General features: G+C 59.2%; 1 protein-coding gene and 1 long non-coding RNA gene across 9 annotated transcripts in view; one reads left to right on the plus strand and one right to left on the minus strand.

The window, feature by feature from the left end:
* Window positions 1–999: 999 nt before the first annotated feature.
* LOC138848777 (uncharacterized) lies at window positions 1,000–1,696 on the minus strand. The gene is made up of 2 exons (XR_011386844.1): window positions 1,588–1,696; window positions 1,000–1,074 (listed from the first exon to the last, which is right to left on the minus strand). It is a non-coding gene; the product is annotated as an uncharacterized lncRNA (long non-coding RNA).
* A 3,753-nt stretch (window positions 1,697–5,449) lies between these two features.
* Window positions 5,450–17,240, plus strand: part of AHNAK (AHNAK nucleoprotein) — a 100,274-nt gene continuing 88,483 nt past the window's right edge. For 4 of the 8 annotated variants that reach the window (XM_070069429.1, XM_070069445.1, XM_070069460.1 and 1 more), the window contains exons 1-4: window positions 5,450–5,603; window positions 15,171–15,268; window positions 15,788–15,944; window positions 16,748–16,935. In XM_070069429.1, the coding sequence (XP_069925530.1) occupies window positions 15,788–15,944; window positions 16,748–16,935 (345 nt within the window). In that variant the 5' untranslated portion in view covers window positions 5,450–5,603; window positions 15,171–15,268. Of the gene's footprint in view, window positions 5,604–6,614; window positions 6,750–6,863; window positions 7,007–8,096; window positions 8,240–15,170; window positions 15,269–15,787; window positions 15,945–16,747; window positions 16,936–17,240 lie in introns of those variants that run through there. The other 4 variants (XM_070069462.1, XM_070069438.1, XM_070069442.1 and 1 more) reach the window with 4 other exon arrangements.

The following is a 17,240-nucleotide window of genomic DNA, read 5'->3' on the forward strand; positions in this document are numbered from 1 at the left end:
AGGGGTTAGGGACACACCCCTTTTATAGCGCTCTCTTCAATAGTGACTTTGACTCAGACTTCACAGAATGTACCTCATGCAATGACTGCCCGAGACTCTCAAGTTCTCTTGTTCCACGTGTGAGCAAACTGGAACCCAGAGAGGGGAAGTGACTTATCAAGGGTGCATCCAAGACTTTCCACTGTTCTTGCAGCCACTCCCTGAGTCACAGTCATGGAAACCAGCAGCTTTCTCTGAAAAGCTTAGGAGTCAGTGTGGTGGCCTCAGCACACAAGGTTTTGGAGGGCGGGGAGAGGGTGGCACTGGGAGGCTTCCAGCAGCCCAGAGGAGCTCTGTGGTCAGAAGCGGAGACGTGGAGGAGCCCCGGGTAGGGTCAGCTGCAAGCAGTCCAAATCCTGGGGCGGGCAGAGGGCACAGGACTTCGAGTGACAGGAACCTCAACTATGTGGTGACTCAGGCTCTGGGCAGCCTAGGCCCTTCCTTCCCTGCTTAGCCCGAGCTTGGGCTGAACCTGGGGAAGTGTGAGAGCTGCAGAGGGGAGGGAGGCCCGTCTTCCCTTCCCCTGGGGGAACTGGAGCTGCAGGGACCGATGGGAGGAAAAAGCAGATTCCAAGAAAGGGGCGAGGAGGCTGGTGTTCCCCGCATTCTGGGCCCCTCCCTCCTGCTCCCCGCGGGGAGGGGAGCTGGCTGCTCCCTTCATTCCAGCTCCCTCCCTCGGCCGCTGTTTACAGCTCTGCCCGCCCAGTCCCCAGTTTAGTTCTGAGCTCTTCTGTTTTTTCTCTCTCCCTCCCTCCCCTCCCAGCCGCGTGCGTGCAGTCCTGTTTTGCCGTTTCTTTTCCTTAATGTCAGGTTCACCTCTCCTCCTGTGTTACTGCTCCCACAGTGTCCCAACACTGCCCTCACTGCTACTTGGAATCCAGCATGGCCCTGGGGCCGCCCGCTCTCCTCTCCTTACCCATTTCCATTCCTTTTCTCTGGCCTGGGCAGTCTTCCCTTGCCTTTTTCCTCCTGGACTCTCTGCTCCGGAGACAGAGCCTTGGGTCTCTTCTTCTGTAACCAGCTTTAACTTGGGTTCTGCTTGGGCCCGAAGATTTCATTAGGATTTAGCGTCATGGGAGAGTTTCCTGATGTCACAGCTGTCTGATCTGAGTAATTCAGGAACTCCTGATTTGAAGTTTCAGGTTTAAATGTGGGCCAGGATTTGAGCTGGACTGGGGAAGGCTGATCTTACTTGACTTCTTAGAGTTAGGGGGTTGGGGTTTGAGAATTGCTTAGGAAGTAATGTTTGCATTCCAGAATCACCCAACAGGTTTGCTATTTGACTGAGAAAGATGACAGATTAGGAAGTGCTGAAGGGAGTGGAGAAGGACCTGTTTGGCAGGGATGCTAAGCCCAGGGCTGGTGGGTGTATGGGGTTGGGGGGTGAGGTCTCTGATTCCAGCATACGAACGGTCCCTCCTGGGCAAGGAGTGTGCTTCTAAAGAGAGAGCAAACACACACATAAACACACACACACGCACACGCACGCACACACCACTGACGCACATGTTGCTTCCTTTCTGGGATCAGAGTTTAAAGAACGATTACCCTCTGAGCCGCCAGCCTCTTTCCTTCCCTGCAACATGCTGGTTTCAGAAAAGAGGACTGCCTAGAAAGGACGGGAAGGGGAATCCCCTGGCCAGGGCCCTGCCCACAGAGCTCCCTTCGGTGGTTACCTTGGAAACATGCATAATAGGAACAAAACATAGACGTGTTGCCAGGCAACAGAGCAGCCCAAGGTTCACTGCACACACAATCATATCAGGGAACCCCCTCCCCCGGGAGGGGAGGGAGTGTCGCTTCTGGGGAAGCTGGGGGATCCCGGGGATGACAGTCCTAGAACTCACTTAGCTTTGCCAGGGAGTCTGGAGGGCTGTGGTGTGGCACAGCTCTGAAGGCGGCAGGAAGACCTGCCTTCTCCCTGATAGTCACCTTATTTTGACAAAGGTGCCTGGAATCTTTGAGATGATAGGTTTTGCTTGCAATGCTGAGATATAGGGTGTGTGTGTGTGTGTGTGTGTGTGTTTGGGGGAGGTGGCAGTGTAGAAGACCTAGTAGAAAAAATAGCTTCCAGTTTTCTCCAAGCACAGGAGCCAAAGAACTCAGAGGACAAAGTAAAGGGGGTGTCTTGCCGGGTTCTCTATGAGCCCTAGCACCATCACAGGTCCCCCACCCAGTGCTGGACACACACAAAATGTTTGTGCAGTTGCCTGGGAGATCTACAGGTAGGGGAATTGCCCCCTGGGGGTTGAGAGCCCTGGGGGAAATGTGACATCAAGAGTGACAGGCTGCGTCTGAGCTCACTCAGCCGTGAAGACAGACTGCAGTGTGCCAGCCACTGCTGCAGGCTTGCGGAGGGCAAATGCCCCTGCCTTCATGGAGCTCAAGTGCTGGTGGGAGCTCTGACTCCTGCTTCTCCAAGTTTTATAACTTTAGGTTGATCGCTAAGCCTTAGTGCCAGCCTCCCTCCCAGGGTGTGTGCGTTAATGAGCTGACATAAAAGTCCCTGCTGCTAGGTTAGACACAATCACTATGAAGGGAGCTTTGGGGGGTGGGTGAGGAGGGCTTCAGTGCTAGGCACAAGAAGGAGGGTGGCAGAAGCTTCCAAAAGTGTGTATGCTTGCACTTACACCTTGACAACCTCTGAAAGTATTCCACTTCCGCGCGCTGAGGACGCCGACCTAGGAAGCTCCACCTCTGATGGTAGCCAGCATAAACATGGATTTAAAAAAATTGTAAAAATTATATTTATTAAGTTAGATTGTTGGAGAGAGAGAGAGAGGGAGAGAGAGACTATCTGCTGGTTCACTCCCCAAATGCTGATGAGAGCAGAGGCTGGGCCAGGCTGAAGCCAGGAGTCTGGAACTTGGTCTGGGTCGCCCCCATGGGTGGCAGGAACTCAAGTACTGCAGCCATCACAGGTGCACAGCTGCAGGAAGCTGGAAGGGGGAGTGAATCCAGGGATTCCGATACGGGCTGCAGGCGTCCCAAGCTGACTCTTAATTGCTACACCAGGCCCACCTACGGTCCCGGAGTTTTAGGGGGCAGGGTGGCTGTTACTCCTTCTCTAACCTCCTAGCCTGGAATGGAGAGGAGCCAGCCTGCAGAACCACACACTCTAAGTGATCCTGACACACTATTCCCCCCCCAATGAAGTACCTGCACAGTGATCCCTGCTCTGTAGCTGCTCTCCAGACCAGCCTCACCCTCCTGCCTTCTTCCCTGTTGACCAAGAGGGTGGCCAGAACAAACAATGGAGCAGATAGGTTGGCTCTGAGCCCAGGACGCTCACCTCTGCTCTTTAGCTCCTGAGGGCCTGCTGGGGCTGGGGTGAAGGCACAATGTCCATGCTCTCAGCTTCTCTGTTTCCTTTTCCTCCCTCCAACCTGTGTTTTCATGGCATATGTCCTACCAGAGCTATCTTTCTGATAACTTAGATGTCAATCAAAAACTTAGATGTCGATCAACTCCTATTTTCATATACACTGAGAACACTTGCTCTTTCATGGGGTAAAAAGAAAGTTAAAAACATTTTGGCAAACTGTTAAAAGTGGTTACTTCGGGAAGGGAGAGGGACTGGGGTATGGAAGGATGTGGATGTCACTTTTATTCTTTTTGTATTGTTTAAATTCTTCACCATGTGGAGGTATTGATTTTATTTAAATGTCAACAGAGATTATCTGCTTTGTAGGATTACAGGCCACTTTATCTTAATCTATATTTAAAAAGCCAACAAGCTGAAGCAATGTTATTTAAAATAAAATAAAATGTAAAAAGCCAGGGGCTGGCGCTGTGGTGCAGTGGGTTAAAGCCACGGCCTGCAGCACGGGTGTCTCATACGGGCACCAGTCCATATAAGAGAGTCCTGGCTGCTCTATTTCCGATCCAACTCCCTGCTAATGCTCCTGGAAAGGCAGTGGAGGATGGTCCAAGTGCTTGGGCCCCTGCACTCATGTGGGAGACCTGGAAGAAGCTCCTAGCTTCCTTGTGGCCCAGTCCAGTTATTGTGGGAGTGAACCAGTGGATGGAAGATCTCTCTGTTTCTCCTTCTCTCTGTAACTCTGTCTTTTACCTGTATGTGTGTGTGTGTGTGTGTGTGTGTGTGTGTGTCTGAGCGAGAGAGACACAGAGAGAGGTAAAGACAGGGAGAATGCTGGTGGCCGGATCTGCCTCGCCTGTGTTTCTCTGCATGTCTGTGCCTGTCTGAATGTCTATGCAGTGTCTCCACCTTTCTGTGTCCATTACATGAGTGCCTGCATGTCTGTAGTGCCTCTTGCTGTCTCTTCCCTCCCCCCCAGGGCCTGTACCCTGTGTGGGTAACTGGACCTGGACACAGCCCCCAGGGCTGGCAGAAGAGCTGGTTGACTGCCGGGTATTTTTAGCCTGTAAACATGTTTGCCATTTCAGAGGACAGGGCCAAGCTGGTCTCAGCCCCAGCCCACTCCTGATTCTGCAGAGAGAAAGGCGCTCCGGCCTGCGCCAGGCCTTCTCAGCCCTCCAGCCTAAGAGAAGGAAGGGAAACTGGCTTGGAGCAGGCAGTGGGTGGCCACCTAGGAGGGCAGGATAAGAGGAGTCACTGGGGGGGGGGGGAGAGGAAGGGGGTGTGTAGCTTGCACCCCATCATTAAGCGTTTAATAAGATCTCCATGTAGTTAGAAGTTGCTGTGGGAATTGGTTGTAAACTGGAAAAGAGTCCTGCAAGTGAGGAGGTGGAGGAGGAGCTCAGAGAGGGGCTCCAGCAGACGGGAGGGGGGGGCCGAGGGAAAGCTGCGGCTGTGACTCCTGGCCTTGGGAGGGGGTGTCTGGAGTGGAAGGTGGGCAGCCGGGGCCGCCTCCAGGGACTGCCGGCCTGACTCCCGCGCGTCGCTGCAATGCCCCGGTGACCCTAAGCCCTGGAAGTGGGGCCCGCGGCTCTAAGCTGATTCTTGCCCCCTACCCCGAAAGAGAGAACGCGAGAAATGGGCGCGGGGCACGGAGCTCAGGAGCCAGGAGAGGAAGCGCAGTTCCCTGAGTTGAGAGTCCTAAAACGTCTGCGTCAGGCCGTGGGCCGCGGCTGCACCTCCAAGGTCCCACGGCCCCTCCAGTGAAATGGGAATTCCCAGTTCCAGCTGTGAGGATGAGCCTCGGGGAGCTTCCAGGAGTTTCTCACCGATGAAATCACACCCTGCACACATTGGAGGGTGGGTCCCGGCAGAGGGCGAGGGGCGCGATGAGGGAGGAGCCGACGCCCCGTGTCCCCGAGCCCCTTCGCGAACCCGCAGCAGCCCACTCCCCGGTCCCTGCTCTGTTGGCCCCACTCGCTCGTCCCAGACCCGTTCGGGCCCCGCCCGGCCCCGCCCTCTCCCCACAGCTCCGGGCAGACCCGCCCGCTGGAGCCGGAGTTACAAGAGCCGCCTCCGCGCGCGGGGGCCCGGCCACTCGGAGCAGCTCTGCCGCGGGGACTGCACCGCCCGCCCTGCCGGACCCGCCCCGACCGGGGCTCGCCACCGCCACCGCCAGCAGCCGCAGCACCGCGACCTCGCGCCCGGCGCCGGCTATGGCTGTGCCCTGGGGCTGAGCGCACAGGTAGGGGCTCGGGACACACCGTGGCGCGATCGGGGGTCAGGGCACGAGAACGTGTCAGGGAGGTGGGTTGCGGGGCGGGCTTGGGCGAGGCGCGTGGGTGTGTGTGCGTGGGGACGGCGCTGTGAGGCTCCAGACAGTTTGGGGCAAGCTGGGCCGCCCAAGGCCTCCCTCGCGCCTGGGGAGCGGAGCTCTCGCCTCCGGAGTTGGGGCGCAAGTTGAGCAAAGTTGGGAAAATTGCTCTCAAGTGCGCTTTGCTCCGCTGCGAATTTCGCTCGAGAGCAGACTGTTGGCCCCCCGCTGCATCGCCGGGCGCCCAGCTCCTGGCCTGGGTGTGTGTGTGTGTGGGGGGGTCCCCGTCCCACACCCTCACTCCATGGGGCGGTGGCTCCGTGCGCCGCTCCGTTCCTGTGCCTTGTTTACTGGAGAAGTTTCCGAGCTCGCCGCCGCAGCCCCCGGCCCCTCCCCGGCGTCCACGCCCGCGCCCCTGCCGCTGTCCTTCCGTGCTCCCGCACCTCCGCCCGGGCCTCGCGTCCCGAGTCCTCCCAGCCCCACCCGCTTCTGCACCCGCCGGCCTCTCCCTTTCTCGCTCCTGGCAGCCCCCTCAGCCCCTTCCAGCTGCCCCGCCCTAGTCTTGCCCCTCCGCGTTCCCCGCTCCAGAGAACTCCCTTCTTCCTCCAGAGCCGCCGAGCCTGGAAGTTCGTAGCGCGCCTCCCTGCGGGTTGGGTGGGAGTGGGGGTGGGGGCCATAATTAGGGAGATTCCTGCACTGGGGTGGGCGGGGAGGGGGGCTGTGCAGCCCTCGGGACCGCCCCTTCCCCTCCAGAGGCGGCACTTTCTCCTCCACCCAACTCCCAAACCCGTCCGGGCGGGATGGCCCCCGCCCCAGCGCCTGGCCCGGCGCCAGCAGCCTTAGGAATGTGGTGGTTGGAGCCGGTGACTAATTCAAACCAGAACTCGGGGGGAGTGGTGAGGGGCAAAGGGGAGGGGGAAAGGGGCCGTGTGTGGGCGGTGGGGGGCAGAAGCCGGACTCGGCGTCGGAGGAGGTCTTAGCTCCCCTCCTTGGAACCGTGCGCCCAGTCGGTGCGCGCCAGGAGTGAGCGCGGGGGAGCGCGGTCCCGCGGCGGGCTGGAAAGGCAGCGTGCTTAGGGTGTGTGCACAGAACGGTGTTATGTAAGGCTCTCAGGCAGGGAGGGGTGTGCAGTGCGCGGGGCTGGGCGCCCCCTGCAGTGCCAGCGCCGTGTGTGGGGGCGCAGCCCCTTGTGGCGCCTACCAGGAGAGCTTTGAGGGGCCCGGAGCAGGGCTGGCCGCGCCCCTCGTGAGAGGGGGCGGACAGGGGTCCGGGGGACTTCGCAGCTCTGAGCCCCGACGGCCAGGTGGTGGACGGCTCTGGCTCGTCTCTGCACGGTGTGTGCTCCTGCGCTTACAGGGCGTGGCGCTGGCCGCGGGGAGGGTAGGGCGAGGTGTTGGGGAGCGGATTTGCGGAAAGGCAGCGTGGGAGCCTCCTACGGACGCGGGGTCCTTAGAGAAAGACCCGGAGAGCTATCCCCCGTAGGGGGCTCCCAATAATTGGCTTGGAAACTCTCTTCTCCGTTAAAATCCACCCTCTGGTTGCAGGGACCCTCTTCGCTGCCAGCCCTTGGCCGAGCACGTGATAGGAGCTGGGGTTGACTTTGTGGGATCCATGATCCAGGGGGAGGTCGTGGCAATAGGGGAGTATGGGGGGTGGGGGAAGGAGGGAGAGATTCACGGTGTCCTGGGCGGGGCGCGAGGGGCTCGGCATCTACTGCGGTGTGATTGAGAGGAGTAGATCGCCCCTTGGTCCCCGCCTCAGTGAAGGAAATCCGCGGGGTAGGGTGTGGCACTAACGCTTTCAGAAGCTGAATGGGGAAGCTTCCTTCTCTTCTTAGGGACTGCAGGGCTGGGGCTGCCCAGAGTAGGTAGAATGTGCAGAGCGGGAGTAGAGGGGAGCACCGGTTTTAGGGGCTCAGAGTCATGAGCTGTGAGGTGAGGAGGGTGGAGGGGAGCCCTGAGCTTGCTGGTGGAGGCCTGGGGGTCTCAGGGACAGGGGGTTGACGGTGGCTGAGCCCCTCTGGGAGGCTGAGGTTCTGCGTGGGGACCTCGCTCACAGAACTAGGACACCCGGAGATCCTCCCCGCTCTGAATCAGGGCTCTAGGTCTGGACAGCTTGAAGAGCTGACCCCACAGAGCCGAGGATACAGGCCCAGGGTGGGACGGGAGAGAGGAGGGAGGAGGCCAGCACTGGTCAGGGCAGGGCATGGACTGGGAGTGGGTGGGGTCGGGGTCTCCCAGTTTCCCTGCCATCACCAGGCTGGATTCCTTTAGCTCAACGTGGAATTGGCTGGCCGACCTGGCCGGCCGAGCAGGCGCCTGTGCCTGTGAGCTGGTTTGAGGGGTTGGGGCAAAGCCGTGGGGGCGGAAGGGTGTGTGGGGCGCTGGGGTGTGGTCACCACCTTCTGTAGAACTTGGGAACCGCCTGGGGTCAGACGGGGAGGAAGACTGGGAGAGCGCCTCCGACTCCTGTTGGGAGCTTTGCCTGCGCTCTCTCTTCTGCTACTCCCTGACACCCCTGAGGTTCTGTCCCCAGGCTGGGTTGACCACGTGCTGGTGCATACTTAGGTTTGAGGAAGGGGGGTGGCTGCTGGGGTGGCTTCAGAATGTGCCACTTCCCTTGGGCCGTGGCAGTGGCTCTTTCTGGGTTTCTCTGTCCCCCACTCCCCTTGCCCCCAGCTTCATCCAGGCTCCCTGGGAGCTGGTGTTTGGGCTCATACCTTCCAGCTGGACTCCCAAGACTTCCCAGAGCATGGACAGCTTCCCCTGCATGGCTGCGCTGTGCCCAAGTGTGTGTGTGTGTGTCTGTGTGTGTGTGTGTAGGGGGGTGGGGAGCAGTGGGTGGCTGCAGCAAGGCTTTGCAGGAATGTGTGTATACATTTTGATGAGATTACTGGCCTCGGTTCCCACTGGGGCTGTGGCTGTGCTGACCTGTCAGTGCTGGGATCGCTGGTCTATGTTGGCCTTGGGCCCCCGTGACTGACGGTGTCACAGCCACTGTGTCTCTGAGTAAGGTGTGTGTCATCACAGGTGAGAGTGTTCCCATGCTGGCTGTGCATGGGGGTCCCTGCATCGCGGTGGGCCTGGCTCTGTCACCTCTGCCTGTTGTTGCAAGAGTTCTGGGGGTGGAAATGTCATGCAAGTGTCAGGAGCCAGTAAGGAAGCTCCAAAGTAGGTTTCTCGATCCTGGACAGGTCTGGGCCCTGCAGTTTGTGTGCAGAGGCCGGAGACAGAGCAAGGACAGCCCTGGGAACACAGGCCTGGCTGAGCGAGGCACTGCACACGGCCTGTCTGGGAGGGGCATCCTGCCCGGTCCCCGGGGGCCGGAGCGGAGGTTCTGGGGGAAGGGGAAGTGCCTGGAGCTGATCCCGGCTACGTGTCCCGGCTGTGCTGGGGGGCGGCACTTTGGCGGCTGAGCCCCGGCGGCCTGGCCCTGCGCCCCTGCACTGGCGTGGCCTGCCCGCTGGGGGGAGCGCGCCCGGCGCCCTCTCGGAGGCGGCCGTGGGTGGGGCCTCCAGGCAGCTCCCAAGCTGTTATCAACGCCTCAGGGTAGGACCCCGTGGTTACTCCCCCCTTTCAGCCGAGGAGGCTGCCACCCTCAGAGGTGGCGTCCTGATGTCAGTGGTCCCGAGTGCTGTGTGGCCACGGGTGGGGACTTCCCACCGGGAGAATGTCGTGCTGTCCCCAGGTTCCTGTCGGGAGGAGCGGGGACAGTCCCTCTTGCCCAGGAGTAGAGGAGGGAATCCCCCTCCCTCCTGGAAGTGAGAACTTGGGTGTTTTGGGGCTTGGAGCCCTCTGGGTGAGAAGGAGGAAGCTGTGTGTAGCCAGAGTGGAGTTGTGGAGAAAGAGAAAGTGACCAACCCGCAGGGGCTGCCCTTGGAGGGGGCTGCCCTGGAGGTCGCAAACCCCAGCTCTGGGGTGAGGGGCTGTGGAAAGAGCCAGGCTGCAGAGGAAAAAGTTCCTCCTAGTAGGAGCTGTGGGCTGGACCAGCACCTGCCTCCCTCAAGGGCAGGGAGCAGGGAGCCCACGGCTTGGGCAGGTGCACACACAGGGATGGAGGCACAGCCTCTGGGAATCAGGTCCCAGGTCGAGGGGCCTTACGACAGGCATGTGCTGTGCACTGGTAAAGGCTGGGGCCGTGGGCCTGCTCTGGGCTGACCCCCGAGGGTCTCTGTGTGCCCGCAGCGTGTGTGTGAGTGTGTGTCCCTGTCCTGTGTGTCTTTCTGTCTTGCAGCGTGTTCTCCCTGGTAATTCTACTCTCTGTCCCCCTTGCTCTCACCACAGAGGTAGGAAGTGCCTCCTTGGAATGCACGGGATGGGTTTGTAAAAGATCTCAATGCCTCTTAGATTCCGTCAGCTGCCCTTTTCCAAACGGAAGTCTGGCAACTGCATCCTTGGGGTCTGTTGGCGGCTTAGGTCCGGGAAGAGGTGGCACCCCTGTATTTCTCCTTGTTTCTCTGGGGTGAGGGTCACCTGCCAGCCCCCAGGGAGTGACAGTGCTCGCCCTGCCCTGCCGGATGAGTGCCTGCCTCTAGAGTGAGTCTGGTGCGCATGGAGCCCCAGAAGGGGACGACTGTGTCCCACCTGTTGGGGTGCAAGCAAAATCTAGGGGAGAGCTGGGTTCTGTGCAGCTCGAAGTCCCCGAGGACATGGCCTCAGTGAACCCCAGAACCAAAAGGCCTCTCAGATGCAGGGGCCGGGATGCCTGGGACTGTGCTTGCTGGGTCTGCTCTCCGCTTGCCTGGGGGAAGGGAGGCTCAGAGTCTGCCCCATCCCCCCCCGCCCCCCGGGAGGGGGGGTTCCGTCCCCAGTGCAAATCTCACCTCTGCGTATCTCCCTTGTGCATCTTTCTCTGTGGTTTCTCGTGGGTCTCAGCCTGTGTCCGTCTTCACTGGTGGCTCCGTTCCTCTACCTGGGTGAAGACTGTTGGTCCTGGAGACAGAACTCTGGACTTGCATAGTAACTCGGTTTCATACTCAGGCAAGGGTCTTTTCTTCATGACTTTAAAGTCAGGATTGAATTATTATTATTATTATTATTTTTTTTTTGGACAGGCAGAGTGGACAGTGAGAGAGACAGAGAGAAAGGTCTTCCTTTTGCCGTTGGTTCACCCTCCGATGGCCACCACGGCTGGCGCGCTGCGGCCGGTGCACCGCGCTGATCCGAAGCCAGGAGCCAGGTGCTTCTCCTGGTCTCCCATGCGGGTGCAGGGCCCACTGCACTCCCTGGCCACAGCAGAGAGCTGGCCTGGAAGAGGGGCAACCGGGACAGAATCTGGTGCCTCGACCGGGACTAGAACCTGGTGTGCCGGCGCCGCTAGGTGGAGGATTAGCCTATTGAGCCACGGCGCGGGCCAGGATTGAATTTTTTTAAAGATTTATTTTATTTATTTAAAAGACAGAGTTACAGAGAGAGGTAGAGCCAGAGAGAGAGAGAGACAGAGACAGAGACAGAGAGAGAGAGAGATCTTCTATCCATTGGTTCACTCCCCAGATGACCGCAACAGCCAGAGCTGAGCTGATCCAAAGCCAGGAGCCAGGAGCTTCTTCCAGGTCTCCCACTCGGGTGCAGGGACCCAAGAACTCAGGGACCCAAGAACTCATTCCCAGGCCATAGCAGAGAGCTTCATCAGAATTGGAACAGCCTAGACTCGAACCTGCGCCCATATGGGATGCTGGCACTGCAGGCTGGGATTTTAACCTGCTGCGCCACAGTGCCAGCCACAGGATATGAATTCTTGTCACGCAGGGTTGCTGGGGTGTTGCATGAGACCCCAGGCATGGGCTGCTGGCAGCATGGTCTCTGGTGCACACAAAGCAGCGAATTCTGTCTCTTTCTACGTGGTGGGAGCTTCCATTGAATATGGAGCTCCCCTTGCTCGTTGCTGCCTGCTCAGTGTTTATGAGAGGCCAAGCTTGCTCTGCTGGGTGTGTCTCTGTTCTTTGTATATCTGACTCCTCCTGCTTATTCGAGTTTCGGGCTTTCCCCCCTGCTGGAGGTTTTAACTTTGGGATGAGTCATTTCGTTCTTGGGGTGGGGACTGCCTCTCTGTGGCGCTGTGTGTGTGGTGGGCCAGTTGGCACGTGTGTGTGCCGCTGTGGACGGGTGATTCTCCCTCCCTTGGAGTGCTGCCTCCTGTGTCCAGCCTGTGCTGGGTGATGCACGCTTGTGTGCCCCTCTGCTGTGTAGCTGGTGTTCAGGCTTGGTGTGTTCAAGCATTGAGGCCCATGGCGAGTGTGTATCAGTTTCTTTTCTTTTCTTTTTTTTTTTTTTTTAATTTTTTTTGACAGGCAGAGTGGACAGTGAGAGAGAGAGACAGAGAGAAAGGTCTTCCTTTGCTGTTGGTTCACCCTCCAATGGCCGCTGCGGCCGGCGCATTGCTGCCGGTGCACCGCGCTGATCCGAAGCCAGGAGCCAGGTGCTTCTCCTGGTCTCCTATAGGGTGCAGGGCCCAAGCACTTGGGCCATCCTCCACTGCACTCCTGGGCCATAGCAGAGAGCTGGCCTGGAAGAGGGGCAACCGGGAAAGAATCCAGTGCCCCGACCGGGACTAGAACCTGGTGTGCTGGCGCCGCAAGGCGGAGGATTAGCCTAGTGAGCCGCAGCACCGGCCTTGTATCAGTTTCTGTCATCTTGACACTGACGCTGGCTGCAGGGCAGTCTTTAGCTGTTGCAGCAGCCAGCCTGGGCCCCCTCCCTGGTTGCCATCGTGTTGGCTCTGGGGTCAGAGGAGGGCCCTGTTTCCTGAGAGCAGTGGAGGAAGGATGTCCCTTTGGAGGAGGTCACCCCTGGCAGAGGCCTGGCAGAGACCCATCTTCCTGGGACAAGGCGTCTCCGGGATCTGCTTGGCATTGCCCTCAGTCCACAGGGGTAGGCCTGGGCAGAGCCCTGTTGCCCTGCACATCCTCTGTGGTTTCCAACTGCAGGATGGCCAGTTCTTCTGGCTTGAACCACACTCCGTGCCGAAGCAGCTTTGGAGCTGGAGTAGCCTTACCGTCTCCCTCTTGTCCTGTAGCCTTTGGCTTCTCCACTGCGGCTCTGCTCCTTCCTGTGGTGATGTGAGCCCGTATCCAGTGGGCTGTGGTAGTAGCAGCTAGGAGAGCCCCAACACTCCCATTCTCACTTTCCTGGGCATGCAGTGCTGTCCCAGAGCAGGTCTGCGGTGGGGGAATCTCTCTCTCTCTCTGTGCTGTCTAGTATGGTAGCCAGCAGGCACACGCGGCTGAAATGTGGCTAGTGCAATCAGTGAACCGACATTTCGATGTAATATAGATGAAAGAGCCACATGTAGTGCGTCCATCGGCCAGCATCTAGCCCTGAAGGCTTGTGATACTTGGCTGGGCTGAGCAGAATTATTGCCGGCGCCAGAGACCCTCCGTTGGGTGGTAGCAGGACAGAGTCTTCTGTCTCTGGGAAGCTTGGCTGAACCTAAGGAAGGAAAGACCACCGGGCTTGGACCAGGCTCCAGGGGCAAAGGAGAGCTGAGGGCTGGGACCCAGAAGCCCTGCCACTATAGCTTCCTTTGCCACTGCCTTCTGTATCCCCACACCTGTGCTCGGAGTGGAAGGGCCCAGATCAGATGAGAAGGGAGTGGTGTTTGGCTGTGCCAGGATGACGGGATCAGAGCCAGAGCAGGCAAAGGGCTTGGCAGCCTCACCTGGCCGGGATGCCATCGAGAGGCCGCCCAGGACCGGTCTGCAGCCTGGCTTGGGTCTACAGCTCTTGATAGGGAGGCCGAAGGGAGCCCTAGCCCCTCTTGCCCCTGGGGGTCTGACCCTGGAGGCACTGTGTGGGCGTGATCCTCTGCATGTCTAGAGCTGCTGCGGCAGCGGCTGTGACTCACCGGGGAAGGAGGGAGGGTGGGGCCGACGTGTGGGCGAGGGTGAGCTGGCTGCTCGCTGCCCTCCGCTGACTGCTGCTGCTGGCTCAGCACCAGGATGCTGGGCTCAGAATAGAGGCCCTGCTCAAGGAGGAAGAAGGGTGCCAAGGCCATCTGCAGGGCTGGCTTCAGTTCCTTGTGAGAACCTGGGCTGGAGACGGTTTTCCGTCCGTGCCTCCGCCTCGCTCCTTAGCTGCAGGGGCTGACTTCTTAGAACTGGACTCTGGGAGAAGGTGCCGCTCAAGTCCTCGCTTTGCTGTGTCACCTTGGGAGGGGTCTCTGTGACTTCCCGCATCGGCCTCCTCTGCCTGCTCGGAAGGGAGGCTGGTGCTTTCTCACACCTGTGCTAACAGCCCGGTCACCCCTTTGAACACCTGCGGTGCTCGGTACATAGCGAAATGATGAGTTGGTCAAATGGAGAACAGGTGTTGAGGGCTGGGGTCTGTGTGTTTATCTCTCGCCTGTGTTGTCATCTGCCTCAGACGGGAGCAGCTAAGTGCCTTGAATTTCCAGGAGTCATAGACCTGTCCTGAGGAGGGGGGGCAAAAGCTAACACCTGCCAGGCCCCGTTCATATTTCATTCCCCCCAGAAGTCTCCCAAGCCTTCTGGAACATTCAGAGGCTACGTTGGTCACCCCTGGAGCACCTTACTCATAGTTCATATCCGGGGTGGGATCTAGGTTTTAACTCTCCCTCTCATGCATGTGCAAACAGTTGGGTCAGTTTGAGAGGCCCCGGCATGGCTGGAATCAGCGCCAGCCTCAGTGCTGGACGTGCAGGAGGCCAGCGGGACACCCGTTTTATTGACCAGTTGCCTGAGTCCTGGACGTAAACAGCTGCAGGGTGGGGTTTGGGTGCGGCTCCCCCACCCCCCGTGATTTATAGCATCCCCCACACAATTCCACAGACTTGCTTTGGGTGGCTGCCGCTGCCATTTTATGTGGGTGGCTGCGGGCCGAGCCATATCCGGAGCCCTGCCTGCCATCTTCCCAGGGTGCCTCTGCAGCTGATGGCTCATCCTGTGACTAGAGGGCATCCTCACCTATGGGGACCTGGCTCAGGGCCCGGTGTGGGCAGCCAGATGCGCCTTGACTCACTGCATGCCCGAGGCGGGCGGGCTCAGCTGTACTCTGGCCTCTCAGACTTGGGCTGGTGGCTGGTGTGGTTGGGGGGGTGGGGGGTGGTGGGGAGGGGGCTTCTTTTGTTCCGGTTACAGCTGGAGGCAGGGCTCCTCCTGGTCCTGAGGACCCCTATTGTCACAGGGAGGAGGGCTTGTGATCAGCTACAGACCTGACGTGGGCCAGGGCACAGAGTCACTGACGCAGGTCTGAGCCCGGTATGGTTGCTCTCTTACTGTGGGCCCTGGGCAGGTTGGCCTATCAGAGGCTCAGTCTGTCTGTGAAATGGGGACGGTCATGTCCTTCTCCCAGAGCCGCCGTGGAGAAGCTAAGCAGGGCGTGTATGCTGTGGGGTGCCTGTGTGCCAGCTAAGTGCTTTTTGGCCAGGGTCCCACTGCAAGGAGGGTGCAGAGCCAGCCAGGGTTTCAGGTTGCAGCCGGTTGATGGGGGTGTGGAGCTTGCCCACTGTCAAATGTGAGCAGCGCTGTGAACTTTCCCCTAGGCTGTGTGACCAAGACTCCCGACAAGAGTGACTGAGGGGAAGAGAAGGAGGGGCGGGCTCCTGGCAAGGCATTCGCTCCTGAGCAGAGTCCTGCAAAGGTCAGTGGCGGGGGGTGGGGGTTGGGGCTGGGGTGGGTTGGGAGACACCAGGCCCCAGGCCAGAAGGGATGCGTGGTTGTCACCTCATCTGCTCGGCATGCCTTGGAGGGGCTTCCGCAGTGGGGAGGTGAGCTGGTACTGCAGGGGCTGTGGCACCGGAGAGAGTGCCCCGCCCCCTGGACGTTCCAAGCGCCAGTGATCCCTGGCTTGCTTTTTTTTTTTTCTTTTAAATTTTTATTTATATATTTTCATTTATTTGAAAGGCAGAACCAAAAAGAGCCAGAGCCAGAGCTTCCATCTGCTGGTTCACTCCCCAGATGCCTGGAGCAGCCTCTAGACTGGGCCTGGCTGAACCCAGGAGCTAGGAGCTCCATTGTGGTCTCCTGTATTCAGTGGCAGGGACCCAGGTACTTGAGGAGCCATTACTGCTGCCTCCCAGGGTGTGCCTTAGCAGGAAGTGGAAGTGGAGCCTGGCTGTCTTATCTCCCACCTGAACTCTGTTTCCTCACCCCGTCCCAGATGGAGAAGGAGGAGGAGACAACCCGGGAGCTGCTGCTGCCCAATTGGCAGGGCAGCGGCTCCCACGGGCTGACCATCGCCCAGAGGGACGACGGCGTCTTTGTGCAGGAAGTGCTGCAGAACTCCCCTGCGGCCCGCACTGGGGTGGTCAAGGAGGGTGAGTCACCCCTGGGTGCAGAGCGGGCACCGGGGCTAGTGGGGGTGGGGTGGGGGTGTTGCCAGGAAGGGAAGGGGGCGGGGAAGCAGGCAGAAGTGTGTGAGTGGCTGTGACAGGCCTGGTCCCAGCAGCCCGAACCTGGTCCTGCCCTCCCTTGCTCACCCCATGTCCCTTGCTTCTGCCCCTTGGGGGAGACAGGCCTGTGGGGTAGTGGAAATCTAGTCCTTAGCTCTGGCTTCTCCACCCACTAGCTCTGCAGTATTGGGCCAGTTAGTTGGCTTTTCTATTTTAAAGATTTTATTTATTTGAGAGGCAGAGTTACAGATAGGAGAGAGGGAGAGACACAGAGAGGTCTTAGGTCTTCCATCTGCTGGTTCACTCCCCAAATGGCCACAATGGCCAGAGCTGAGCCCACCCAAAGCCAGGAGCCAGGAGCCTCTTTCAGGTCTTCCACGTGGGTGCAGAGGCCCAAGCATGTAAGAAGATAGTCACATCTTCCACTGCCTTCCCAGGTCATAGCAGAGAGCTAGATTGGAAAAGGAGCAGCTGGGACTTGAACCGGCACCCATATGGGATGCCGGCACTTCAGGCAGAGGCTTAGCCCACTACACCACAGCACCAGCCCCTAGTTGACCTTTCTAAGCCCCACTTGCCTCATCAGTGCAATGGGTATAGCATGCTGGTCTTGTAGGGTGGTCATGAGGGTTAAATGCACATCTGTTTAAGCGCCCAGCAGGTGGTGGCTGTGTGGCTTTGCTCTGAAACCCAAGGGTCTTACCTGCTTCTGGCTCCTTCCTGCTCAGGGGACCAGATTGTGGGGGCCACCATCTACTTTGACAACCTGCAGTCGGGTGAGGTGACCCAGCTGCTGAACACCATGGGGCACCACACCGTTGGCTTGAAGCTGCACCGCAAGGGGGATCGCTCCCCTGAGCCTGGCCAGACCTGGACGCATGAAGTTTTCAGCTCCCGCAGCTCCGAGGTGGTTCTGGTGAGTACCTGGCGGCGGGTCTGTGCTCCGGGTGTCCTTGTCCACAGCAGCTTCCTGTCTGCCTCCTGGGCCTCTCTTTGGATTCTTGCCCCTCCTTTCCCCTCCCTGCATGCTCTGGCGCCCTCGGCCAGCCTGCTGCTTCTTGCTGACATGTGACTCACGTGTGGCATGTGGTTGAGGCTGCTCGGCCTCTTGAAAGTGCCCGCCCTGCACCACCACGAGAGCTGACTCTTGCAGTCTGGGCCAAGAAGCTCGGGGAGTCGGCTGCTTTGCAGGAATCTGACGTGATCTCACAGGTGTCCGCC

Source organism: Oryctolagus cuniculus, chromosome 1, assembly GCF_964237555.1.
Source record: "Oryctolagus cuniculus chromosome 1, mOryCun1.1, whole genome shotgun sequence".
NCBI classification, from domain to species: Eukaryota; Metazoa; Chordata; class Mammalia; order Lagomorpha; family Leporidae; genus Oryctolagus; species Oryctolagus cuniculus.